The sequence below is a fragment of the Haemaphysalis longicornis genome, unplaced genomic scaffold (assembly GCF_048455015.1).
Source record: "Haemaphysalis longicornis isolate Haplotype H1 unplaced genomic scaffold, Haemaphysalis longicornis Haplotype H1 scaffold_9, whole genome shotgun sequence".
Classification (NCBI taxonomy): Eukaryota; Metazoa; Arthropoda; class Arachnida; order Ixodida; family Ixodidae; genus Haemaphysalis; species Haemaphysalis longicornis.
The window spans coordinates 29,131,370-29,157,240 of NW_027526460.1; the positions used below are offsets into that span (position 1 = coordinate 29,131,370).

General features: G+C 46.5%; 3 protein-coding genes across 3 annotated transcripts in view; all 3 read right to left on the bottom strand.

Moving 5' to 3' along the window:
• The window catches only part of LOC144153854 (PAX3- and PAX7-binding protein 1), a 29,269-nt gene extending 16,752 nt beyond the window's left edge, over positions 1-12,517 (bottom strand). Inside the window, exons 1-6 of the mRNA XM_077685583.1 lie at positions 12,226-12,517; positions 8,201-8,394; positions 6,877-6,991; positions 5,897-6,008; positions 4,872-4,984; positions 1,112-1,203 (exon numbers count right to left, since the gene is read on the bottom strand). Coding sequence (XP_077541709.1) covers positions 1,112-1,203; positions 4,872-4,984; positions 5,897-6,008; positions 6,877-6,991; positions 8,201-8,394; positions 12,226-12,418 — 819 coding nt within the window. The 5' untranslated portion in view covers positions 12,419-12,517. The remainder of the gene's footprint in view (positions 1-1,111; positions 1,204-4,871; positions 4,985-5,896; positions 6,009-6,876; positions 6,992-8,200; positions 8,395-12,225) is intronic.
• A 1,003-nt stretch (positions 12,518-13,520) lies between these two features.
• Vsg (visgun) lies at positions 13,521-18,139 on the bottom strand. Its single transcript, XM_077683985.1, has 2 exons — positions 17,863-18,139; positions 13,521-16,907 (listed from the first exon to the last, which is right to left on the bottom strand). The coding sequence occupies exons 1-2, from the start codon at positions 17,933-17,935 to the stop codon at positions 16,522-16,524; spliced, it is 459 nt and encodes a 152-aa protein (XP_077540111.1). The 5' UTR covers positions 17,936-18,139; the 3' UTR covers positions 13,521-16,521.
• A 5,510-nt stretch (positions 18,140-23,649) lies between these two features.
• Patronin (calmodulin-regulated spectrin-associated protein patronin) overlaps positions 23,650-25,871 on the bottom strand; it is a 48,990-nt gene continuing 46,768 nt past the window's right edge. Inside the window, exon 14 of the mRNA XM_077682650.1 lies at positions 23,650-24,480. Within this exon, the coding sequence (XP_077538776.1) occupies positions 24,348-24,480 (133 nt within the window). The 3' untranslated portion in view covers positions 23,650-24,347. The remainder of the gene's footprint in view (positions 24,481-25,871) is intronic.

The window sequence follows — 25,871 nt, forward strand, 5'->3', positions numbered from 1 at the left end:
CTGCAGGTTTTACTCCGAAACTTAAGGGGAAAAAAAAAAAGTGAATGTGGCCATTACATGAAAGAACACTAAGTTATTTTTATAATGGTCTTTTCTTTGCTAATCTGCCCTTATTAAATGGAAGTACTCACATGTTTTCTCTGTAAACGGCAACAACAAAAAAGGAACACGGCGGTCACCTTCACAAGCATAGGAAGGTTGTATCCCTAATCCACCTAAAACTTTGTTGGGACTCCTCTGCCTCAGATTTGATCATCTTCCATCCCATCAACATTTGTAAATCCAGTCACTTGAAAGCTTTACGTTTAGGGTTTGTAAAGGTGCCGGAAGATAACGCACAACTTACCTTCAATCAGAAGATGGTGGAGTAACAAATATGCCAAATTTGATGGAAACATAATTCGACTAAACTGTATGATCAAGGAAAAAGAAGGTATGGATGCAATTCCATGAGGCGTTTACTGCACTCCCTGAATGACGTCACCGTCCAGCCTGTGCGGATTGGCTGATGCTTCCAGAAGCAAATGCAATATTTATAAATGCCGTCTCTCTGTGGCTTGTGTAACAGAGCAACGCAAAAGCATCAAGAAATCAAAGTAAACATCAGGCGCTTGTGTCATGCGCTTTCTCATTGAAATATTGAGAGTCCAGTTAGGCTATAGTTGTCCCAAATCTAGCAAAATGTAAACCTAATCTTCAACTCCACAGCCTGAAGCAAGCACAATATACCTGCAGCCACACCACTACAGGGATGAAATGCTCCACTAGGTTTTAACGCTTGTAACCAGGTTGTCTGTCCCTGCCGAACTGTGTCCTCTGCCCTGTAGTCAACATACTGACTGCCTGTTTTCTGGCCTGCCCCAATTGTGATAGCTGGCAGTCACGATATTACCGGTCCGTGACTTTGCCTCACGCCAGATTTTTCTTATGGTCAAAATCGCAGTTCGAAAGGATTGGAGTTGGCTTGTTCCCAATGTAGGCCACCAGCCGAAATGGTTCATAACAAAGTGCCTCAATGCAACCCCCCCTGCTGTCCCAACGTGGAATAAAGCGACATTAAGAAACCAGTAACGCCACAGAGGGAAGAAGAGGGTGAGAGATGTGCACTTGCCGGAGCCGTGCTGACGCCCTTCTTCATCTGCTCCTGTTCCCAACGGTCCAATTCGGCCACGTCCTCGCGCGCAACTTCGTCACCACTGTGCTCTGTCCGTTGGAGAAAGCACAAAGTCAGCAAAGGGCTTCTGCCTCACCACAGTCATACAAGCCAAGTGCGTAAACTACCATCCTGAATTCACAGCATGCAAGCCGCATAACTAAGAACGATGAAGTCCCAAATGGCAATGAACGGCCGGTCCTGTTATGCGCACCAGCCTGGTTATTCTTGGTTGTCACTTAACTCTTTCGTTACCATAGGAAATTGACCAATTTTGAAGGGTCTAACGAAACATTTTTTTTGTGCTACACATATTGGTAGGCACACATTGCAGTGACATAAAATGCAGATTATTCCACGCGCTTCCCAATGACACCAGTTTTAATAATGTTTTCATAAATAATGATTGCGAAAAAAATGATCGAATTCGAAATTTTTGTCCACGCGTCGAAGAAATTAAGAAAAAAGTAAGTTGTGTATAATAAACGACCAGTAGTAGAAGAAATTTAGAATATACATTTTGTAGGTAGACATTTCAAAAACCTCTCTTAGAAAAACAATTGAGTTGCGCAGTACAATTTCTAAGATATAAAAGAAAATGTTACCCCGCGTGGTGCCCATGCCATGTGGTGAAGCCCAACCACTATTTCAAATTTTGCTATTTTGGATGGTTCTCTAGAAGAAATCTGGTGGTTTGACATTATTAAAGGCCCAAATTAGCCTCCACGTGATGTAAAAACACCTTGTCAATGATTATGACCGGCACAATATTGAAGGCAAGCAAGCGATGTGAAAAAATCCGCTTGGAGTTGAGAACCAAACTCTTTGGTGGATGCTTGTTGACGTGTTGATGATCACTTATCAGTCAGAACTTTCATTTGCGGTTTAATATCATGTTCTGACTCACTATGGTAGCTCTGCTTGCAGGAATAAGGTACGATGCGCTCGAGTCATGCCCAGCAAGCTTTCACCAAGCCGCCGTCGGGCTGTGAAGCGAGTTCAGTACTATGAGCCTACTACATTGCAGCGCCACCTAACAATTTCGAAAAGAAACAAATACAAGGCTGTTGGAGACTTCGTCAGAATAGACAGTACTACTAAGAAGCGACACTTAGCTCCGGAAATACCCTCGTGTGAAACGGAAACTGGCCGGTGAACAGCTGGCGGTGTTCAAGGCCAATTGGAAGCGTTCTCCTCGTCTGAACTGATACCCGACGACTTGGTGTTATCGTTTGACTTTCAGCGGAGGCTCTTATCGCAGAAGCAAGGCGTAGATAAAGTGCAAGCGCGAGCGGTATGCTTGTTTTGAGGAGCAGTAGCGGGCAACGGAGGCGCCATGGCAAATGAGCTTGTAGTTGGGTAACTGTGTAGTAGCGCCAAATATGAATTTCGCAATGCAAAAACGAAACCGAAACTGCTGGAAACTGGTTGAAAATGGCAGGCACATTTGCTAGACATGCGGGGGACCATCAGAAATAAGCTTTGGGAGAATAAAGCTGCCCTTTGTCCGAGCCAAAGATCATTAGTGAATAGCTGGGGCCATTTTCAAGTAATTATCCCCTCTCAACGCTGTCGGATTACAAAGCTGACCGCATCATTTGGTATTTGACTTGCCAGGAGCCTTTTGACAAAAAAAATTATTATGGTAATGCAGCCTAACCACGATCTGCATCCTTTTTTCTCAAGTGCAGCAGCCACACCCCCTTCCTCAAAAACACACAGACCTCAGCTCGCAAAAAACGCCGTCAAAAATCTCAACGTCGCCAGAGCGGGAAAATTTCAACTGATTCTAAAAGGGCAGTGCCTAGACAAACCACTGGCCGCATTAGGTGTACGAGAAACGACTACAACATGTTGAAATAGGCAATATAAATAGTAATCGATCACCGGTGATCGATTTGAATAGGCGTGGTAACGAAAGAATTAAGGGGGGACACTGGTCTTAAAACAACTTCTTTGAATTTTCAAGTAAGCCTTTTTCCCCACTGATTTCAAATATGCCATTATGATTTCAATTCCCAAGATAATTAGAGATAATTAGCCTTTTTTTGGTCAAACAATAGACAAAAGAGTGTCACTCATAAAACTGTAATCTTCATATTTTCCAATACTATAAACTCTAGTGAATGCAACAATTGAAGCAGTTTTTTAATGCATCACTTGCAACTAATTTTACACAGCTCATTAAACTTCGGTGTTTGAAATGGGCACTCAGAACGGTTCCTTGCCAATGGTGCCACCTAAGTTTAATGAGCTGTAAAATTAGTTCCAAGCAATGCACCAAAAAACTGCTTCGATTATTGCATTCACCAGGGTTCATAGTATCGGAAAATATAAAGATTACGGTTTTATGACCAACACTGTTTTGTCTATTGCTTGACCAGAAATGGCTAATTATCTCTAATTATCTTGGGAACCAATTGACCAGCTGAAAAAATAACGGGATATTTGAAATCAGTGGGGGAAAAGCAGCAAGACTGGCAAGTTTCACAATGTTTACATGAAAATTAAAAGAAGTTGTTTTAAGACCAGTGTCCCCCCTTAAAAAGAAGCAGTCACATGCTGCATGCTGCAATGGAGCATTCATCAATGTTTCACCAGCAGAGGCGGCAGCTAGAAACATTGCATAAGTAGTGTCACTGTTCGCATCGCACTGCAGCAGTGAAGCCTTCTTTGACCGATCAGACTAAGGACCACAGAGTGCAGTTAGGTGCTTGCTCAATCTATTGCGAGGCTACATTCCTTCAAGTCAGGAGCCAGCTGTACCAAGAGAACAACATGCACTGCTCTGGATGATTTTGTATATGTTTTGACCTCCCAGGGCTACCTTAAAACGCACTAAACCGGCAAGGAATGTGTTTTTGTTTGCTTGACTCTTTCTTTGTGTTAACGTGAAGTAACTAAAACCAATCCTATGCATACATTCTAGTAAAAATCACCAGCAAGCTTATCTGCCCTGGCCACAGCTTATCCCGTTTGGAATATCCGAGACAATCTTTGCAAGGAAAGTGTACTTTCCTCTGCAAAATAATGCTGCCACTGATAACACTTAGAGAGCCCATGATAACAGGACAAAGGACAGGATTCCCAAGACCTTCACATTTCGAAACAGTTGCCGTGCGCCCACGCCAACCGTGAAAAGAAAGCAGAGGTAAACAAAGGTGACAAGCCAGTAAGTTTCAATGTTCACATGACTAAACAAAGTACAGTCACTCTCCAGTGACCGTCCTTGTGTTTTCCGTTTTGCCTCTCTGAGAAGTGTTCTTCCACTGGTTTGTTGATTTAAAGAAAGAAAGAAAGAAAGAGAGAGCGAGAGAGAGAGCGAGAGCGAGAGAGAGAGAGAGAGAGAGAGAGAGAGAGAGAGAGAGAGAGAGAGAGAGAGAGAGAGAGAGAGAGAGAGAGAGAGAGAGAGAGAGAGAGAGAGAGAGAGAGAGAGAGAGAGAGAGAGAGAGAGAGAGAGATCCTGCACCCTAACAAAATTTTTAGTCATCTTTTGGCTTTAATACACCGACACCTTTCTAAGTTTTGTTTTTACGTTATAGTACATCGATTTGGCGGGTAAATAGCATAGATGAAAAAAAGGGCGAAAGGAAGGGGGACAGAGGGATGCGGCGCTCAGAAGATATCGAGGGGGTGTTCTGATATCGAAACACTCCCCCTGGCTACGCCCCAGGTTTCAACGGCCCGGTCCTCTGCAGCCACACTGCTGTACACCCACCTTCCTGCGCCTGGATGAGTGCTTCCCGGGCTCGCTGCTTCTCCAGCGCGGCCGTGTTCACCGTAAAGTTGATGCGGCCCTCCTCGTCCTCACTCTGGTCTTCCTCGTCATTCCTACGTGCCGAGAAGGAGAACAATATGCTTTCGATTGAAGCAGAAACTGTCTGCCTTTCCTAAAGCTTCATAAAAACCAACTCGCCGCACACAAACGGGGCAAAGGTTGGCAAAAACAGCCCAGCCTATACTCCGTTTCATACATAGCGTGCAATGCCTCCAAGGCTGGAGAGCGTAATATGGCACTTCTTGTGTTTAGAAAAGTAGGGCGCAAGGCTGCTCAAAGCAATAAAATGGCAAACACTGTGAACTCAATCATCATAATTCAAATTTTGCTAGTATTATCTGAACCGACAAGCTTACATACCGTTACTGCTGCAGTATGTGATAGTGTTTTGCTTTCAGTACCTATTAGTTACAAGAGGAACTCAGAGATGGCGCCATGTGTTCAAATGAAATGCTGCGAGAGGAGTGCGCCTCAACTTTCAGCAGACGATGCAAACAGTTTCACCACTCTTGCCTTTCCCTTCAGCCATGCTGACAGCATAATTTGTTTGCGCCTTTTTTAAAAATATTATTCACAAAGAAGGATCCCAGGCTGCGTTTTGAGCCTTTGTCCTTCGGACATGTACAGTAGCCGACCGATTTTTCGGACCTGAAGGGGAACGAAAAATAGTCCGAATAAAAGAGCAGTTCGAAAAATCTGTGAGCCAGTACTCCTATGGGACAACTGGCATTCCACGGGAAAGTCCAGAATATCTAGTAAATCCGAATTTCTGGGGTCCGAAAAACAATCGGCTACTGTACTACTCCACGGCGCACGCATCTGAGCGATGACATGAAGCGGAGTGATACAATTTGTTAATTTTTTGTGGCAAAATACTTTCGTAGCTTCCACTGTGTTGCCCGCTATGTATGAAATGGAGTATAGGTTGGGTGAAATAAGTGCTGTGGGTGCAAACCATGACTCACCGTCCTCCCTTCTGGTCTTCCTGCTCGAGTGGCACGAAGTCGCCCATTTCGCGCGCCATCTGCCTCTGCTTTTTCAGGGCGTAAATGGTGGCTGCGTCGGGAATCACACCACCTGCAACAATGCCAAGAGTGAATGGAGAATGCTCCGCTGTCATCAGGTTATCTTTCACTCAGAAGCCCCAAAAGGAATGACTCAATCGAAACGTCTCAGGTGTGTCAAACTAAAAGAGGAGGTAATGCTTAGGGATGAATGCGTTGGCCGGCTAAAGGTAAGCTTCAATCTTACGGGATCGAAACAAACATATTGAAAATAAAACAAAAAAATTGAGAATCTGTGTTTTTGTAGCAAAAATTGTTCACATTATTCGTTTATACAGCACCGCATCACTCAAAGCTTTAAAAAACGCCTGTTTCATCCAAGAACGATACACTCCAGTCTATGAAAAGAAGTGTTGCACATCGCACTTCTTTAGCCCTTGGTGGGAAGTCAAACAACAAACTGCAGTGCTAAAGCCAAAGAGCTTATTAAAAGAACCAACATTAAGGCCTCGCAGTGGGTCTTAAACTACATCAGTACAGACAACAATGCCTATATTAGAGATGGAATCTAGGAGCAGAACAAGCACAATGACAGCCCAATAAGACGCTCCGGAGGAACACGATTGCTGCCCGCTTTTGTAGCTTTTACCGTACTGCAGCCATCTCATGAAATGGAGTATTAGCATGCTTCTCTCCAGTGGAAAAAAAAGAAAAAAACAAAGGCTGTAGAATGTTCCCCTAGAATGAAGAGGCAACACCCAAAGTGATACTCAGTGATTCAAAGTGAATGCTTTGCATTAAAGCCACGCAGTCCTGGACGAATTTTTAAGCACTTCGTCACAACATTACAGAACGGTGTGTAACATCAGTAAATCTAAAATTATAATCCAGATTACAATAATGACAACAAACAAGGTCCCAGAAGGAAGAGAGAGCCATACTTTGAATGACGTTCCTTAGACCCCGCCTATACCGGGGCCCGTCTCCTTCCCCATCTTCCTCCTCCTCACTGTCGGACCCCTTGGCCTCTTCAGAGTTGAGAATCTTGAATGTGTTCTGCACCACCGTGAGGGAAAAGAGTTAGAAAAGAAGAAAGAAACTGATTATGGTCACACATGTGTTATTTTTTAGAAACTCCTGTAAAATCGTCAATAAACGCCCGTGTCAAGTTGTGTCTGCTCAGATGCTGGCGGTAGAAGGAACAGGACAATGCGCAAGTGACACCAAAAGCAGGAAACAGCATTTATTTCACCTGTCAGAAATAATTGCCCACACTTCACTCACACAGGAAGGAAACAAGGTGGAAGCCATGTTGGGGATGCAAATAACTTTATACCATCCCTTCCTAAAAAAAGTTAAGAAAAGCGTGAAAGCTTTCTTACGTCACAACTGCATCAAAAGTGCGTCCAACCTTCCCTACAAGTGCGTCCAATCAATCACCAAACCTTCAACGACCCAAATCGCAAACGAACGATGAACCCACGCGATGCTTTTTCGCACACAAAGTAAACGCATCTACAAACGATATAAATATATACCGACCAGATTTAGGGGAAATCCCCAAGGTGTAGTAAGTTTCTCCAAATGAAAGTTTGACATCCACCTAAATGCAGCCATACGGCTACAAAGGAAAGCTATACAGCTTCCTCAGAAACTTCGCAGTTGACGAAAAATTCGTCCTGGTCCAGGATAGCTTCCTTTGTAGCCGTATGGCTTTGAAGCCGTATGGCTGCATTTAGGTGGATGTGAAACTTTCATTCGCATAAATATATACCGATACGTGGTGTACGAGATAAAGGTAAACTGTTGTACTCCTTCATCATGATCGATGCGTGTATTGTTTATCTAGAACTGCTCCTTTTTTGCAATTTTCAAGTCACCATTTTGACACAATGGAAGCCCGGTGTCATGCACGCGCCATGTGTCCATAGATCTCACCAGGGCTTTTCGGTCAACCTACTCGCCTATGCGGAAATGCATTGGTTTTATGACAAGACGTCGTCAATCCCTCCAAGAAAGCTCCAGAGAGTGTCACGAAACATAAGTTTACAAGTTTCTGACGGATGACCTGGCATCGTGTTCCCGGGCCCCGCATAGCTACCCAATGTAATAAGAACTGAAACCAGTGCATGTTTCTGGGTAGCCTGTTTCCCTTCCTGCAGGAGAGCAGCTTTGTAAAAACAGATTTTACAGTACCACTTCGAAGCTGTAGGTCCAACTAGATCAGACGTACATGCGAAAAGCGATTCCTCCTCGCTGACTTACCTTAATCTTAATCTCAAGCTCATCGCTGAAGGGCCGTGCAGCAGGCTTTTCAGGAGGTGCGGTGGGCACAGGATCAGGCTCTGGCTTGACTTCGACTCGCGTAGCCTCGCGGAGCTTCTTCTTGCGGTCGCGTTCAAGCTGTTTCGCCAACCGTCGGCTGTACGTGGATTTGCGTACCTTGAAGACCTCCGTCTCTGCGAGTGCCAATAAAAATGTTTCTTTTTCCAAACACCTTCACATTTCAAAAAATACAAAAACGCGCAGCTTACAGCACCTCAGCATGAAGAGCCTACATGCCTGTTTAGTATGCAGGTTAACAGTCTTCAATAGGTTCAATAGGTTCAATAGGAGTTTATTGGCATAACTTCCATACAGCTGAGAGCCAGAGGCAGCCAAAAGGCAGGAGCCCATACACCAGAGTGCTGGCTGCCTCCTCAGCTGTATGTTACCATATATAGGACATGTGAAAATGATTATGACATATATACAGATGAGGGGAGTTATAGTTATATATACAGTAGTATATACGGGTGAGGGGAGGTGCAGTGCAGTTGGTCACACATCTCTGTACCGCACCAAGTCTTTGAATTCACCGACACTTTGGGCCCTCCTAGCGTCGACTGGCAAGGAATACCATAGCTCAGGGGCTTGGATGAAGAGGGAGTAGGAGGCACTGGTGGTGCGTGCGAGGCGCTGCTCGAGTCTCAGTGGGTCCCGTCTTGAACGCCGCAGGTAACCCTCCGGGATGGGACAGTCACCGTGCAGAAACTTGTACAGGAGTACCCGCCTGGAGAATAGTCTGCGTCCGTCGAGTCGAGACCACCTCAGGGTCTGCAACCGCCTCTCGTAGGGAAGTTTGGCTGTCCTGTCCATGATATGAAGCGCCGTCTTTGAAGCTTTCCGTTGAACGGACTCGAGTCGCTTTTGGAGGTAAATCTGGTGGGGGCTCCAGATGGTGGAACAGTATTCCAGGACTGGAAGTACAAGGGCTGTGAACAGCGCACAGAAGGCATGGTGTGGCATGGCCCTTGACGTTCGGGTTTATGAACCCCCTTAGCCTGTTAGCTCTTTTTCAGACATAGTCTACATGAGGTCTGAAAGACAGGCTGCGATCAAAACAGACCCCAAGGAGCTTAGTCTCGGTGACCTCCTGCAGGCGTGTGTGTGCCATTGGCCATGTAGGACACGTCGCCAGTGATCGTTTGGGAGATATTCGAAGGTATAGTGACTTGCGTGGGTTGAGGAACAAGCCATTACGATCACTTGAGGAGGTGGCCGGACTGCAAGATCTGCCGGTCTTTAGAAGTATGTATAGTGCGGTAAAGTATGTGGTCATCAGCGTATCTTAGAATGTTTGATTCAATGTCGGACGCGAGGTCGTTGACGTACAGGTTAAATAGGAGTGGGCCAATCCCGGATCCCTGAGGCATGCCCGTTTTCACTGTGTGCCACTGACCAGCAGCACCCCGGTAGTGGACCTGCTGGCGGTGGTTTGTGAGGAAGGCTGTTATCCATTGCAGGGTCGTCCCAGTTATGCCAAATCCTGGGAGCTTGGTGATGAGGAGGTTGTGTTTAATGCTGTCGAATGGACTGGAGAAATCAAGGGAAAGAACATCGGCTTCTTTGGAGCTATTGAGGGCGCCACTCAGGTCGTGGTGCAGGATGGAGAGCAAGGTTTCACAGCTTCGCCCTTTTCTGAAACCATGCTGGGTGTTGCAAACGAGATTGTTCATTTCTAGCTGTTCGGAGATTTTGCTGCAGATGAGTTTCAAAAATTTTGCATAGAATGAAGGTGAGGCTAATTGGACGGAAGTTTTCTAGAGCGTTCAAGGGTTTACCTGACCCTTTGTGGACAGGGATAACGTGTGCCAGTTTCCACACCTGAGAGATGAGGGCCCTGGGGTGGGGAACATGTAGTTGTAGAGTGGCCAGAGGAAGGGAGATAGCAGGAGCACAGGCCTTGAGTAGAAGTGGGGGTATGCCATCTGGGCCAGGTGAGGCCCTGTTCTTCAGTTTGTAGATGGCAGATTCAACCTCGTCTGCTTTCACCAAGGGAGGATCGAACACAGGAGTGGCCTGCAAGTGAGAGTGCTGGTCCACCGAGTGGCGGTCCCCATGCGGGGTCGGGCATGGGTTGTTGAGGGACGGTGCTACCTCTCTGAAATATACGCCAAAGGAGTTCGCAATGTCCTGTGGATTGTCAGAGAGGCCACGTTCAAGATGGAGTTGAGTGGCGGTGTTATTTCTCTGCTGGGAGCCGAAGAACTGCCAGAACCGTTTGGGGGCATGTGCTGGCCTGGCTGGCGATGTCACAAAGGTATCTCTGGTAAGACACTCGTATCTCCTTTTTAGCGATCGGAGAAGATGCTTGTATTCAGACCAATGTTTTGGGTCTTGACTTTTCACTGCCTTTCTGAAGAGGCGCTTGGTTTTGTTTAACAACTTCCTGATGGGACCAGTTATCCAAGGTTAAACTTTATTCTTCTTTGAGGTTAGTTTTGAGTACGTGGAGTCCTTGCAGGCTGCCGAGAACAAGTCGTAGAACAAGTCCCAAGGATTGTAGTCCGACAGAAAGTCCATGCAGAGGAACCAGGGGGCAGCGGCCACCGAGCGATTCAGAGTTTCGCATCCGTCCCTGTTGAACAGGAGAACCTGCTTTGAGACAAAGCGTTTGCCTGTACAACCAAGGTGCCATGAAGATGAGATCCCGATGTGGTCGGAGTTTGATAACGGAGGTGTGTCCGATACCGATTGTAGCTGAGCCGGGTTCCGGCAAAGCACAAGATCCAGGGTGTGATGGAGATTGAGATTGCCGCCATGAATGTTTGTTGGGAAGTGAACAACCTGCGTCAGGTTGGCGTACTGCATCCAGTCTAGGAACTTAGCCTCTGTGTCGTTAGTTGGGATCGGGTCCGCGGAGTGGTACTCCCCAAGACATAGGTGCTACTGCCAATACATAGCTTGCACGTGACATCACCACAGCCCTCTCTGGAGTACTGCTCTCAGTGGTGCTGTTCGAGATAACAGCGGCAGATAAGTTCAGCGCCTTCCATCGTGCGAGCTGTGCTCCAACATGGCAGCTACAGTGACGTCAGTGCAAGCTATGTATAGATTTTAAAGCATTTTTGCACAGTCATGGCTCACAAAACTGACGCAGCCACTGGCATGCTGCTTCTTAGAGGGCGAAGATTGCAGGCACACAAAAACCGAAGCATCCTTGGTGCACCCGACAATTATTGAAGCTAGAATTTAACAGTAGCTATTGGTGGCCCAAGCTTTTGCAGGTCACCATTCGGTGGAAGTGAGAATATAGCGCGATAAGCATGCCACATACTTCAATTACTAGTCTTACCTCCGGCTTATGCAAGCCTACAATGAATTAAACAAAAATCTAAAGCTCGGATTACATTTTGAGTCGTACACAGTTGGCAGGCCGTCAGTGTATAGCTGCCAACAGACGGTGCATGTCGCATTTAAAGCGCAACCTAAAGTGGATTACATACTCTTAGGGTGACAATGGGGGGGGGGGGGGCGGGAGTAAACAAGCCCAGTGCTTTCCTGTCATTTGGAAATAAGTACGCTTTTGTTTAAGATGATCACAGAACGCAAAACGTTCTCACTAGGTGACGTAACAAGGAAGCGATCTTCCAACTATATTTGGCGCGAGTTTTCTATGCCAGAAATGTAGATATATACCTTCCAGAGCACACTTGCCAAGGGCAAGGATACACTTGTCAAATACAGCTGCTGATGGGACATTACTCGTTGTGTTTACCTCTTTTTGTATTCATGACAGCAGAGATACAGACAGCAGGGAAAGGTTTGCACGAGTATTGAATTTCACACAAAACAATTCGACCGCTTGTCAAAATTAACGCCGGCTAAGTTTTGCCACCCAGTGCCGGGCTCTACGTGCGCCTTACGTCAGGATGATTTAAGCGGGGGAGCTGTGTGGTTAGCAAAAAGAGGCATTTTGGGCAGCATTTTGGTAGATTTCGCCACAGATCGCCCCAAATTTTCCTTGCCTTCCTCTTCTTCATCGCCAAAGCTCAGCAACGACGCCGGTGCCTTGGATTCGTCGGCGTCTGCAACCGGGGGCTCCACTCGAGGCGGCGACGGCTTCGCCTCGGCAGCAACGGCAGCTTCAGCTTCGTCCTCAGTGTCACTGTGCTGCAGGCGCTGGCGAAACTTTCTGTTGGGCTTCCGAAACAGAGACATTGCAATACTGTCGCCGCGCACACTGGAATCAATTAGGTAACATGGGTAACTTTGCGACTTCGCGCAACTGCGACAACTAAAGCGCAACCAATGATGATGATGATGATGCATTGCTGCTGATGATGGATGGTTGATAATTTGTCTAATGGCGAATTTCACCGGTCTACTTTGCGCAGATTTTTCCTTGCTCTCAAAAGACAAAAACATCTACGCGGATTCTACTTTTCAGAGCAATACTACCAGCTCCAAGGTCTCCAGTAATATTCGCCTTTAGAAAACTAGTGCCCATGCTTGGTTTTCACTTCGAAGTTTTCACGTTATTTCGGAGGGCAAATTGTCCAGCGTACCACACTGCTGCGGGTAGTTCTTGTTGAAAAGACTCTGCATGAACTGGATCAGCAATCAATAGCGAATAGTTCTCAAACAATATTTTGACGCAGTGCTAGACACTCTAATGAATGTAATTTGTTGAAATAACAATAACAATAACAATACTTTATTTCAACCCAGGAGGGCTGGGGTGTGCTGGAAAGGCCAAAGGCCCATACCGAAAGGCCCAGCCCCCCATATTTGCCATCATGACTAGTGCGCTGCAATTACTAATTTTGCTGTTCACATAAAAAAGCATATGACTAAGCGTATCTTCACGAGATGAGTGTGACATTTGCTGTGGTTAGGTCCGTCGATGAGTCGTGATGCCTAGTTTTTCACCATTCTCACTGCAGCTACTTCTTGTGGAATCACTATTCCTGCTGCTGCGACACTACCTCCAAATAAGTTGCAGGGCAATCAAAGCTGCGTGTGAAATTTCTGATAATTGTACCTTTTCTGTCTATTTTTTCTGATGCATGCACCATGCATGGACTATAAAACTCGTAGAAGCCAACTGGAAATGAGTGGGCACCGGAGGTTGGATGCGTCGTGGATGCTTTTTGTAGATGCCAGCTGGATTCGTGCTTTTTTTAACCTAAGCACAACACTTTTGCGTTAAAAACTCATTCCAAACAATTTTCAAGAAGTCTTCTTACAAGCAAATCCTGCTTGTAGCTCAGCAGGGGTGGGGGAAGGGGAGTGGGGCAGCACAATCAATCAGTCTACAACGTAAGAAAAGAATTACTTTTATTCTCACTTTTCAAAATAAACTGCACTCAGAAGTACGTTTTATTTACACCACGACGAGTAAAGGCAAAACACCGCTTACGTCTGATTCATAGACAAACGTTGAGAACAGAAAAGGGAAAAAATAAAAACCACTACATACAGCACGCAAACAAAACGCATTCGACAAGTCTCCCATCAAACATCGTTGACAAAGCTTCCTGTACACTGCAGTGCCAACAAAAATTTTCCAGTTTGTCGAAGAATAAGACTATTGTTGGTTAGAAAAGGAGCCACAATACTTCCAATAACCTTGCAGTGACTAAACGCGACAGCAGACCGCAATGTGCGCCCAAGACAGATTGTAGGTGTGTGATGACAATCGCTCAGTGCCTCTTGTAGTTGGAAACAGAGATGTCTCTGCTTTTCCCTTCATCTAGCTACAACACACAGGCAATTTTATAACCCGATAAAACTGCAAGCTGCGTCGAACATGTCTGTACACCTATTTACAACACTGGCTAGAATGGGGACAGCAAAACGCCGTGCGTGCACTTAAAAATGTGCACCACAGGAACGTGAGGTGCAATACAAAAGTACACATCGTCCCCGAGAATGTATCTGGGTTACAACTGCGTGCTGTCCTAGGCAGATAACAGGTTAAGTACCGAAACAACAATGCATGGCCACCCAAGTGCCGTACAGTTTGAAGACAATGTTTGACTGCTCAATCACATATTGCCTTAAACTGATTCATCACAAAAATAATTCGTCAACACAACTCTGCACTGGCTACAATCGTATACAGTCTTAAGATGAAAACAGACTCACAGTGAACCAAAGTACCGGTCCCAGTGCGGTTCTCAGCAGTCACCTGGCGGTTTCTAGCCCACCGAGCACTATACAGAACCGGTTATCCAGTCCGCCTTCACTATCTCTCTAACACTAAGAGTGGTTGCTACCGCAGTACATTTTAAGTGAACATGCACCCTTCCACCAACGCAATTCATAGAAACGCGGCACAGGATTGAATGGTAGTGTCCCCCGTGCCGAGCGTCCTCAGCTCAGAGCATATCACACATTGCGGCACGCAACCCTGTCCCGTGCCAAGCCAAGTGGACGGCGTTTACATGCTGGGCAAGGCAGCCCATTTGTGCTTGCAGAACAGAGGGGAATCTGCAGCCAACAACGTGCGTGGCGAGGATCGCAAGGGCATTCCCAAAAAGTAGCAGGGCATCGTCGACAGTAAGAGACTGGTAGCTACGGAACGCATACTATGAAGCTTGCGCAACCAGCCTTTTTAATGTAACAGGACGCCGTTGATTAAGGTATTGGCAGCAGTGTACAGCAGACAAGTAAGATGAGAAAAAAAAACTGCGAAAGACACCTAACCAGCTTTCTACCTCATGTGACCGACGAAAACAAGAAATCATTTGTTCTTTCTAAGAGTGTCAGAAAGCCCAAAGCCTTTGTACACTATAAACTGGCCTGTTTTATTCTTAAAGAAATTACATGAGAAAAGGACCTGCATTGTCCCATTCTGCCTTACCGAAGTGCGATTGAGCCACGCCCCCCCTTTTTGTTGTTCATCCCTATCTAGTTTTACGCTCAACTTCTTCAATTGTTGAAGTGGCATTTTTACAAGCAGTGCATTCATTCAGTGCCCAGCATCCGTGTGGCAGGGCTTGTTCCACAACTTCCCAATCAGCCTTAAATACAGTCACAACGAGAACTGTTGCAATGATAGCAAGGCAGCTACTACAAGCCTCAATGCTAGCACAAGCTTTTCATGTATGAACATCACTTGTCTCCACCGAAGGCAGTGACAATGTTTGTAGCCCCATAATTTAACACTTATGGATTAAAACACGGGGCTACAAACACATCACCCACTGGGTTCAAATTTTTTTATTGTGTTCAAGGTAGCCACAGTGTGCCTGACATTCCTCTGCCAGAACCAAATTTCCAAAATGGTTCTTGGTGTCATTGTAGTAACTTTTTCGTGTAGCAAGTACACCCAAAGTGGGCTTGTTTTTACACCATGTATGCTGGCCTCAATGCTTACACACAAGCTCAAGTGTAACTGCTACAACTGCTTAGTCAAAATAAGTAAAGTTAAGTCATTACTTAAGACATAAGTCAAGACGTCCTCGTAAGCTTCACTGCTTAATTTCTCAATTACGTTTCCTATCAAGGTATCTTTTGGAAAAGTGAGTTTCACATGCCTTCAAGCCACAGGTTACCAATGCTGCAGCCTGTAAATGGGTTACACAGATCGTTGTGCTGCTCCATCAAGCTGTTCCATTAAAAATTGCCGCTCAAGCACGAGCACTTTTTGTTTGTCAATTAAAGTAACATTTGCAATCATTATATAAAACAATAGTAATCTTGGCATCACAAAAAAAAAAAAAAACGCACAGTGCTCGCTGCGGGCAAGCTTACAACAGCAAATTAAAAAACATAGTACAATGATGCACAAATGTTGCCATGCATGGCTGGTCAAAAAGGTTTGGCCTTATTTGAACATTTTACAATCCCAAAACTTAAAAAATTTAACAAAGGCTACACACACAAGCACGTACCACACACAGCTTTCCTGCAAATTAACAGACAATTTGCAAACAGCAGTGGCATTGGGTGTATTGCTTATTTAGGAAACAAAATATCACTAATAGGAGGCCAGTCATCCAGCCCTCAGTGGCCTGCTTAATTCTACAATGCATCGTAAGTGTAACCAAACCCTGCACTCCGGTCTAGAACACAATTCAGTGAGAAAACTAAAACGGCGTTCCCGTGCGTTGACATCGCTCAAAATGCGTCTTGCAGCTGCTCGCGATGTTAAAACCTTGGCAACGATTCGAGTGCGAAATCAGCCCAGTGATTTGACATAACGACGAGTCTGCTCAACGTAACGATGGAGCCACGTTAAGCGCTTTGTGATTGAACGCGGTAAGCTCGGGTCACCAGATTGTGTTCTAGACCTTGAAGCCCAACAGTGCGCCAATCTAGAGTGTATGATAGTTGCGCTCCGTGCGTGCCTTGTAGAATTTGAACCCCACGTAAAAGATGGCCAGGCCTCCCAACGTGAGGATGATGCCACCCAGGAAGCTGAGCGTGTCAAAGTGCCGCTCTTCGGGGGGTGCACTGGTCGGTGGCACAGTAGTGGGCAGGTGCGTTGTGCTTGGAACGGGTGTCGTCGTGTTGGGGTGGACTGTGGTCGTTTGGGGCTGTGGCGACATCGTACTGGGCTGGGGCGCGGCCGTGGTCGTGTTGGGCTCTACCGGGACCGGAGGGGATGACGTGGTCGTAGTTGAGGGAGAAGGGCTGGCGGTGGTAGAAGAACCGTTGGTTGCTGCGGTCGTCAAGGTGGTAGTGCTCGGCGATTTAGTGGCTGCAAAAACGTAGGGTTTTGAATCAAACTGGGGGGCTTTGAATCAAACGGCAAAGAAACCAGCTGCTACACGGCGTCTTAGAATGACAAGAGCATAATCAGGTGCCTCAAAACTAATCTAACACAGAGATTACTCTATAAAATTAACGGGCTCGCAAGACTTTCTTGAGCTGCTGCCTCCGAAGCCCATATTATGCGCTCACCCCTGGTACCGCGCGCACATCCCGATACAAATGATCATCATTATTGCTACTTCACACTGCAGTACTGAAGACGTGTCAACCAATGCATTCGCTGGGTGCATTTCTGCAGATTGCGAGTTTCACTCTTAAACGGCGACTTTATTGCTTCCAGGACGTCAAATGTGCGACCAAACAAGCGCAGAGGTCGTTTAAGCGACAAGAATCCTGAAAATTCTTCGCTTTGTAGAATGTGCCTTCCTTAGAAATGTTCTCCCCTTTCGCTCTCGATTTTTGTAAAAATAACTTCAAACCTGTCAGTTCAAACCACCCCTTTGCAGCAAAGAGTAAAATAAATATATTTATTCTCCGCTTCCACCAACCCCAGCAGCACGAAATTAGTCTTTCGCTGCGCTGCAGCCGTTGCAGCATTTGGCGTGGTCAGCCGCCGGCTAAAAAGCAGACATTACCGGCCACGACAGTGTGTGCGCAAAACCGGCGACAACACCTGATCTCATGAGAGGGGGCGTCTTGCGGCCTCGCAACGCCGGCGACCACCGCTTTCCCTTCTGAAGGACTGGAATGCATTGCTTTGAGGGCTGCAACAACGCTGACCGCGGCGATGACCACAGCGGTCATTCAACCACGAAATCGCCCCCCTAGCGCACATGTACGCGGCGATCACGGCTCCTCTAGATCTGAGGTTCGGTGAAGACATTTCGTAAAGGCTTCGGCGAAGAGAGATAACGTACGAGGGCCAGCTACGGCGTACTTACTGCCAGTGGGGTCTTCGCAGCGTGCCACGGCCCACAGCCCGCACAACAGCGCTACTGCAACTAGAAGCCTCATTGTCTGCGTCACTTGGAAAACGGGGCGGAATGATTCGGGAGTAGAAGCCGATGTTTGCCGCGATGTTTGTCACTGGGACGGTTGGTGAAGCAGACGTCTTGCGAACGTCACACGCCACGGAACGGATCGACTTGCGGAGAGCCGCGAGACCGGAGAGCACCGTACGTCCGCAGCTCCGCATACGCGCTGCCAGCGCTGCTGGTGTGATTGGCACTGCTGCCACTACGGTGCAGTGGCGCTGTGTCAGTAGGCAGGCTTTGGCCATCGGAGGCGATGCTTCTAGTTGCCGACTTTGCTTGATAAACGTTGACTTCATTGAGTATGAAATTCTATGCTCTGCTTAAATGCATAGAGATAATACCTATGAAGGTTGGTTAATGCTACTGACTCGCGCTTAATTGTCACCACCATGAAAAAAAAAAAAAAAAAAAACTTTTTCCTCCATGGTCACCACGTTCTCTCCTGGAGGCCTGCAAGTGTGTTGTGGTTGGCTTTCAGCTATCAGCTAAAAAGTATTGTAAGTTTTAGATGCAAAGCATCTCTTAGTCGACCCTCCGTCGTCCGGCGTCTGCACCTCTCCTCCTCTCCACAACAGCTGTGATAACGCGCCGCTCTCTCCCCTCCTCCTCTCCACACCACCTGTGCGCTAGCGCGCGCTGCTCCTCCTCTCCCCTCTGCACACCAGCTCTCCGATCACGCGCATGCGCGCTGCTCCTCCTCTCCACTCCCTCTGCTCTGCAAATAAACCCATCCGCGCTCCGCTCAGTTGCTTCTTCGGTACTGCGCCGTCCGATTACTGGAAATGGACACCAACATTCCGTCAGCAACCGGCTGGCACACCTTCAACTAGCGTCAGCCAGCACACTGTCAGAACCGCGAGCACCTCCGAAGCAAGGCTGCACAGAGGAGAGCTCGCGACGGCGAACGTAAACAGCAGCGTCGAGCAGTGGATTCCTCGCTTCGAGAACGAGAAGCCACTTTGAAACGCCAGTGGCGAGTAGCTGATCCAGATGGCGTTCGGCAACGTGACAACGCTTCGAAACGCCAGCATCGAACAGCGGATTCCTCGCTTCGAGAATGAGAAGCCGCAAAACGTTCCCCACTACTCGATAAATAAAGAAGACATTTAATACGCTACTACACGTGTCTTTACTCTAACAACCAATTAACACGCTACCACTCCATGGCTTTGCATCCCTTCAGGGTTCCCACGTGGGAAGATGGTGTAATTTTTTTACACCAAAGCTGTTTAGCCCATATATATGAATCCCCCGATTGCATTCCTAGGTGGGTGTTCTGGCTTGGAAATGTCCGCGAACAGAAATCCGGGTAGAAATTAAGCGAGGGCGTGGCGTGGCTGCAGCCGAGGCACAGGAGAGGGTGGAGAGAACGTGGCGTCGGTGCGACCCCCTAGAAGGTATTGGTCGCAGCTGTATTTGAGTCGCGGACAGGGCGCAGCACAGCAGCAGCGGAAACGGGGAGGAGGGGGAGTGTGACGTCGAACGTGACACGGCCGCTCCCGCCGAAAATTACGTGACATCGCCAGCCGGAAAGCCGCCGCAGTTTCGTGCGGTCATTTGGACTGCGTCCCGGCCATGTCCTGTTCGATGAATAAATGCAACTCAATGAAACCGCAACAGCTTCACTGGGTAATTTGTTATCATATGAATTGCTCAGCCTACCAGTATTTTTATTGATATAACAACTCTGACCATGATGGTTTGCCAAAACGTTCTAGGCGAGAACCTCAAAACATTTCAACAGAAATTTCAATAGCCTAATTCTATTCATGTACAGAGATGATTGCATGTGCCTCCTGTATACGCTCGGAATGGTGGAAGTAAAACCTTTAGTGACTCCAGTGCAGGTAAAGTCCATGGACATTGGGTATAAAGGCGGGCATCATGTGCCCTTGTCTGTGTGGCCATAACCAACTAGGTTCCTAGCTGGCGTCTCCCCGCGATCTTTGGCTGTGCACGCTCTCAGCCTGGAACAGACATCTGTCTTTCTGTTCATTATCAAGATACGCCAGCAGTAGAGACACAAATTCACCAAATAATCTTGCCTTTAAGTGATATTACACGGCCCTTTCGGTAGGCATCAGCAGACCCCTCTCCCCTCGAAAGCAATGCAGAAAATACACCAACAAATTACTGGCACTGGCTAAGACTCGCATCAACTACTGACACGCACACTGGTCCCCATCTCTCCTAGGTGAACCTCTGCATCGTGAAGTCTACCTCATCTTCTCTCACAGGCAGGCATGCTAGCCTGCAATCTAGATTAAATGAGCTCGTTGCTTTAGCTCTCATCTTTCGATCTCCAGACTCAAGACTATACGCGTGTTTGCTGCCAATTAACGTAGTAAATGTGTGTTTCCATGCGTCAAATTTCACCATACTAGGGAAGATGAGAGAGTTCAAGAATAACAGAGCAGAGGGCATGGCCATGCACACCTCAGCATAGCCCTACTATGTCCGCATATTTCACTTTTACATTGTTAGCTAGATTTTAATCGCCAAGAAGAAACGTAATTTTTGCATGCACACCTGTTGTCCATCCAGTTCTGGTGTATTTCAACATGGCAGTCCCTAGAAAGAACCTCAACTGTTCATTATTCTCATGGTTATTGCAAAAAAACAACACCCTTAATGTATGCATGCATGCATGCATACTAGAGCTTTGAACACGCCCAGACCTACCCAAAAGCCTGGGCCGGGCTACGTGGTGCCTATTTCACTGTTCTGAACTGGGAGTACTGCGGCGCTCTATAGGAAGCATTTCCTTCCAAGCATCCGTCACTTTTGTCGACTAACCAATTAATTCATCGAAACCTGCTACTTAATGGTCTTGAATTAACCAGTGAAATGTTTGCCCTACTTTCTACAAAAAAAACCGGAGGTTACAAATGATGGGCCGTAAAAGCAGGCATAGTTTGACAGCAAATTCCTGATCATTTCAAATCTTCTTACCTCGTAACCGTAGCACCAGTACATAATGGATGAAGCTACAAAGAATTCTGCCCATGTTGTCATTTAAAATTGCAAGGAAACTTGTCGGTACAAGCATCTTCACTTGGGGGTTGCAAGTGAAGGTTGCTGCATATAGGCAACTCAAGTTTGGCTTAGAGCAACGCACTTAGTGTACCAATCTACAGCCAGTGCTGTTCGAGTATGACCAGTGTTCCTCTACCACTCAGAGACAGGACATTTTTGTTGCCTTTCAACCTTCTCGTTTGCAGCCCTTAGTCCATGACTCCATGGGCTTTTATGATCCCACAGGTCTGTAGCGCCAATTGTCGCTAGCCCCATAGACATGGGCTGGACAGCGCAGGCTCTCCTAGGGAGGAATGGCGGAGTTGGGAATAGGGGGGAAGCGCAGTGGCTGTAATAGATGGTGGCATAGCACCACATGATGAAAGTGTAGTACGTCGGGTTGAAGATATGCTTGATGAAGAAGTAGGGGGAAGGAGTTATTTCGCAGTAGTCCCCAGGCTCACAGCCTCTGCTCGGTTAAGGGATGAGCGAATGGGGAGACGTAGGCCACGTCTGTGGGCTTGGTAGCAAGTTAGTATTCTGTTGTTCGGTGGTCTTGAGGGTGCATTCTATGCGTTGGACTGCTCTTCTGAGGGGCGAGTTGCACAAGAGTACTTGTTACTGTGGGCAAATGCATGTCCAGGGGTCCAGATGGAGGCAACCATGTGTAGTATGGAGTTTCATGGGTGGAAGCGGCCGCTACACCAGCCATGAATGCCTCAGAGTCAGTGGTGATGGTGCCAAGTGGGAGGTGCGCTTTGAATGCAATGGTACGTGGGATGGCTGTCGCTTTTGTGGAGTTCCTGCTGTGCAAGACTGGTTGAGAACTGTGCCTGCGCAGTCATGGCTGGGCACCAGGGTAGGCAGCATGACCTTCTTGTGTGCAGCCTCTAAAGAGTCGGCCCATCTGCGCCTGTTGTGACCTTTGGGATGCATGTTGCAAGAAATTGGCACTACCTGGGTCATGGTGTGGAGGTCTGTTGGTAGAGCTGGGGACCACTTGCAGGAGTTTTGGGGCTGGGTGAGTCGCGATGAGTCAGAATGTTGGAGGTAAGGAATCTGGTCGTTGGGATAGGCTTTTTGGCGTCATATGCAAGAAGTCTGAGATGGCCTGTAGAAGCATAGGAAGTGATTATTGCTTGGGATAAGAAAGAAGTTTTGTCGACAAAAAAAAAAAAAAAAAAGACTGCGCCAATGGCTGTGCCATTATTCAAGCGACAAGCACTACCAGGCTTTACCAGGTATACAGCCACTGATGCCTCCGCTTCCAGTTTGCTCTTATCAGAAGGTTCCCTCGCCAAGAAAATCCTCGGGTCAATTTCTACAAAAGCCAAAATCAAATAGGCTGTGTAATGAGAAAAACAGAAGAAAGGATGACACTCCAGCAACTGCTCTCTCCCACTGAATTGGGAACCATAGGCCTAATCTGTGCTGTAGGCTGACGACGACAAAATGAACCAAATATCGAAACAGCTTAATGGGCCTTCAGCTGGAACTGCAGTGCTCCAAATAAAAAATGTTATTTTCAAGTAATGAGTTGAATAATGGCTACAGTGCAGTAGTGCAGGGGAAATCTATATGAATCAGAGGCGGACACAACAAGCGGCTGTGGCACTGCGCCATACGTAGAGTGGTTTTCACAAGTTTAAACAACAATAAACAAATCACGCCCACCATTTTTTCAGAAGGCACTGAAGGCTCAGATATGCTGAAGCTGTTCAATTCTGATCACATTTTTCTTCTGAAGCAAAAAAGCTGTTACATAGCACAGGGTCATCACATACCAAAATGCCCTGCTAGGCTTCACGTGGATTGCAAGTTTCTGGTTTCTTCACAATAGCGCCGAGTCAGTGTATGACTGCTCATTTTTGGTAGATCCCCAAGTACTACGTCACGTAAAGAAAGAATAAAACGTGGCGCAAACTAGACGTGGATGTCTCACCTTGTCTTCTTCGTCCACGTCTAGTTTGCGCCATGTTTTCTTTCTTTAAGTATGTATTAACTAGCTCAGCAACAAGTTTTGTTAAATCATACTACATCACGGCTGCTTACACACCACACTAAGCACAGTAAGTGGGCAATTTGAACCATAACTCCTCAGTAACGACAGCAACAGACCCTGCCAAGCAAATACGTATTGAGGTATGAGCTGCTTAATCCTTTAAAAAAGGCAAGGTTGCACATAAACTTCATGGTGCTTTTAAGTCTTGAATGATGTCGAGGAAGGCAGGTGATTTGACATCCACCTTGAAACTCGCCCATTTCTCAGCAATGGAAGAGATCGTTTCCTGCCCAACAAGAACTTCGTGAGGCATAAAAGGTCCAACCTTTTGAGTCGACGTTTTTCTTGTAGTCTTCGCCCATGCACACAGCACTCAGTGAACACAAAGGAGTAAGCAACGTGGCGTAAAGCACACAGACACCCATAACACAAAAGGGCAAAAGAAAATCCGGGATCTGTTTACAATCACACGAAGCTGCAATACAAAAAACAAGCTTTACCTTTTAAGCAGCTGTACCTTCTTTAATTAAATTGGCACAAGAACACAGACCCTCACCTTTGCAAAGTCAGTGGGCTAGTAAACTAAAACCTACCGAGCTTTTAACTCTCAACGAAAAAATTCCGAACGAAGTCCCGAAGCATAGTCACAGGCTGACAAAGCATGGGACAAGTACAAGTAAAAGGAAAAGCAGCATTTATTGTTCCGCAACAATGTGTGTATTACAGCGAAAAAGGTAAACAGCGCAGCCATTGTCAATAGAGCAATTCGTGCGTGCATGTGTCCGTGTGAGTGTCTCTATATTATATATATCGTAGTAACATTTAAAAGCCTAAAAAAGAGAACGACGACACTGGAGGTAAACGAAGCGAGACACCGGCCCCACCCGCCCGCATGGCCTACACGCGGTAACCGGTGGGCCTCAACTATGGTACATTTGGCAAGCCATATCACACAACTGCCCAAGGACTTCAGTCATCGTTAGTTGGCCAGAAGAGAACACGGGATCATCACCACCTCCCCGTGCGAACGCGGCAACGATCGCCCCGACAACTGTGTCCCCACAACTGGGCTCTTTGTAACTACACGATTAACGAACGCCCGCAATATATAGATATATATACAGTATTCGAAGCAAAATTAGTGCACAGGGATACCCCTCTCGAAGAGACAAACACAGGGTGAAATAATAATAGCTACCACTTCCTGAAAAAGGTTCGTCCTGCAAACCTCGTTTTCGGCGGAGAAGAAAGCCGGCCAACGCACGCCCGTCGTGTGCGTGTCTCTGGCCCGAGATGGTTAGCCCAGTTAAACCAGCAGAGCGCGGCATCTGTTTTCCGCCAGACAAATGCATTGGGGAAGTGATTAGACGCGTGGTCACAAGTCCCTGCGCTGAGGCACACAGGTTTTCTTGACCGTCCACAGACTGTTGTGGATTGTGAAGGCATCTATGGTGACCGTGAGGTGCTTCGTGTGAATCTGCGTGAAGCTTTTGGCGCCTGAGTTGTATCTGAAACGAAAGCCCCACGGGATCTTTTCAAACACTCCGGGAAACAATAACGGCGGTAGTTAGAAATGTTGCTTACAAGTTAGCGCTCAGCTAAATTAAATATGGTTTATTTATGAAGGCACATTTTTAGGCAATTTGGGAACTAGAATTTACGCCCACTGTCAAGCACACAGCAAACATATTTTAGCAACAATTTTTGGATGCGACAAAACATATCAGCTCCGAATTAGCATTCAGCTTTGTCCATTTAGCAAGTGCCCGGTCAGCCCAAAGAAATTCTTGCTTTTCATAGCTACATTTGTTTAGCCACATGCTTAAATTGAAGTGGAAGAACACTGAAAAATACTTAGCCTAATTTAAATAACTCTTGGTGATGCTCAAGAGGTGACACTCAAAAATTGATTTTTACTGTAGATACTGTCATGCAGACAGCTCAGAAACGTGATTGATTAATATTCAGGTACAATTGTCAACCAAGGTTTACATCTGCTAATGGAAGTAATGCTACAATTACAAACTTTACAAGTTAATCAAATGAATGACCTCTAAAGTAGGCTTTCAGTTAGTGAAAGGGACATGGTAGATACCAAAGACTGCACACTGAAGAAGAAGAATGAAAAGGAGAAGAGATAGAGAAAGAGAGAGAGGGGGAGGGGGAGAGAGAGGGGGAGAGGGGAGGGGGGGGGGAGAGAGAGAAAGGACAAGCTGCTTACACAAGCTTAGAGCACTTTCATTGGTTCATGACATATTGCATCACTTTATAGGCAGCAAACAATCCATGGCCAGGTTAGCCTCCCTACTGAAACATTTATTGCTCATAATCTTCATAAAATTAGTTGCAGCACTGGGTACAGCTCAATCTGACAACAATATTACACGTGTTTTCTTCAATTTATGCCCTTACACGCCGAAGAACAATGAATTGGTGAGAATAGCCTCATGCAATTCTAAGCAAGACAGAGAAAAAGCCAATTCACCGCAGTCCCCTGCCTTGGCATATAGTGAGGATTTCATACACCACAATTTCAGGTGCAAAAGCCCGCAACCCATGTAGTGTCCACAGAAAAACAGAAAAATTGCATATCAGCTAGACAACTGACTCAGCGAAGGAACACTTACACCTCCTTAAATGGTGATGCGGATTATGCTGCATTTACTGGCACAGTGAAAACATCACTAGTCGCCTAACTCGACTCCTTTTACCCCGATAACTGAGCGCACCAGCCCGCTTGATTGAAAAAACAAAGCCAAATGTTGTGCTTTACGGCATACCTGTCTAGCTGATTACCCGCAGAAAGACGCAGGCTGTAAAAGCCTCCCCTCATACTCTTTTCAAACATGGTAACTGTTATCTGCTCGCCTTAGAAGCTTCTAACTTTGCCGCAGCAGTG

Excerpts from the sequence above, each read along its gene's own strand:
- Vsg (XM_077683985.1), bottom strand. The coding sequence starts at position 17,935 with ATGAGGCTTCTAGTTGCAGTAGCGCTGTTGTGCGGGCTGTGGGCCGTG. Across the intron at positions 16,908-17,862 it reads CTGCGAAGACCCCACTGGCA|CCACTAAATCGCCGAGCACT; the intron begins GTAAGTACGCCG and ends ACGTTTTTGCAG.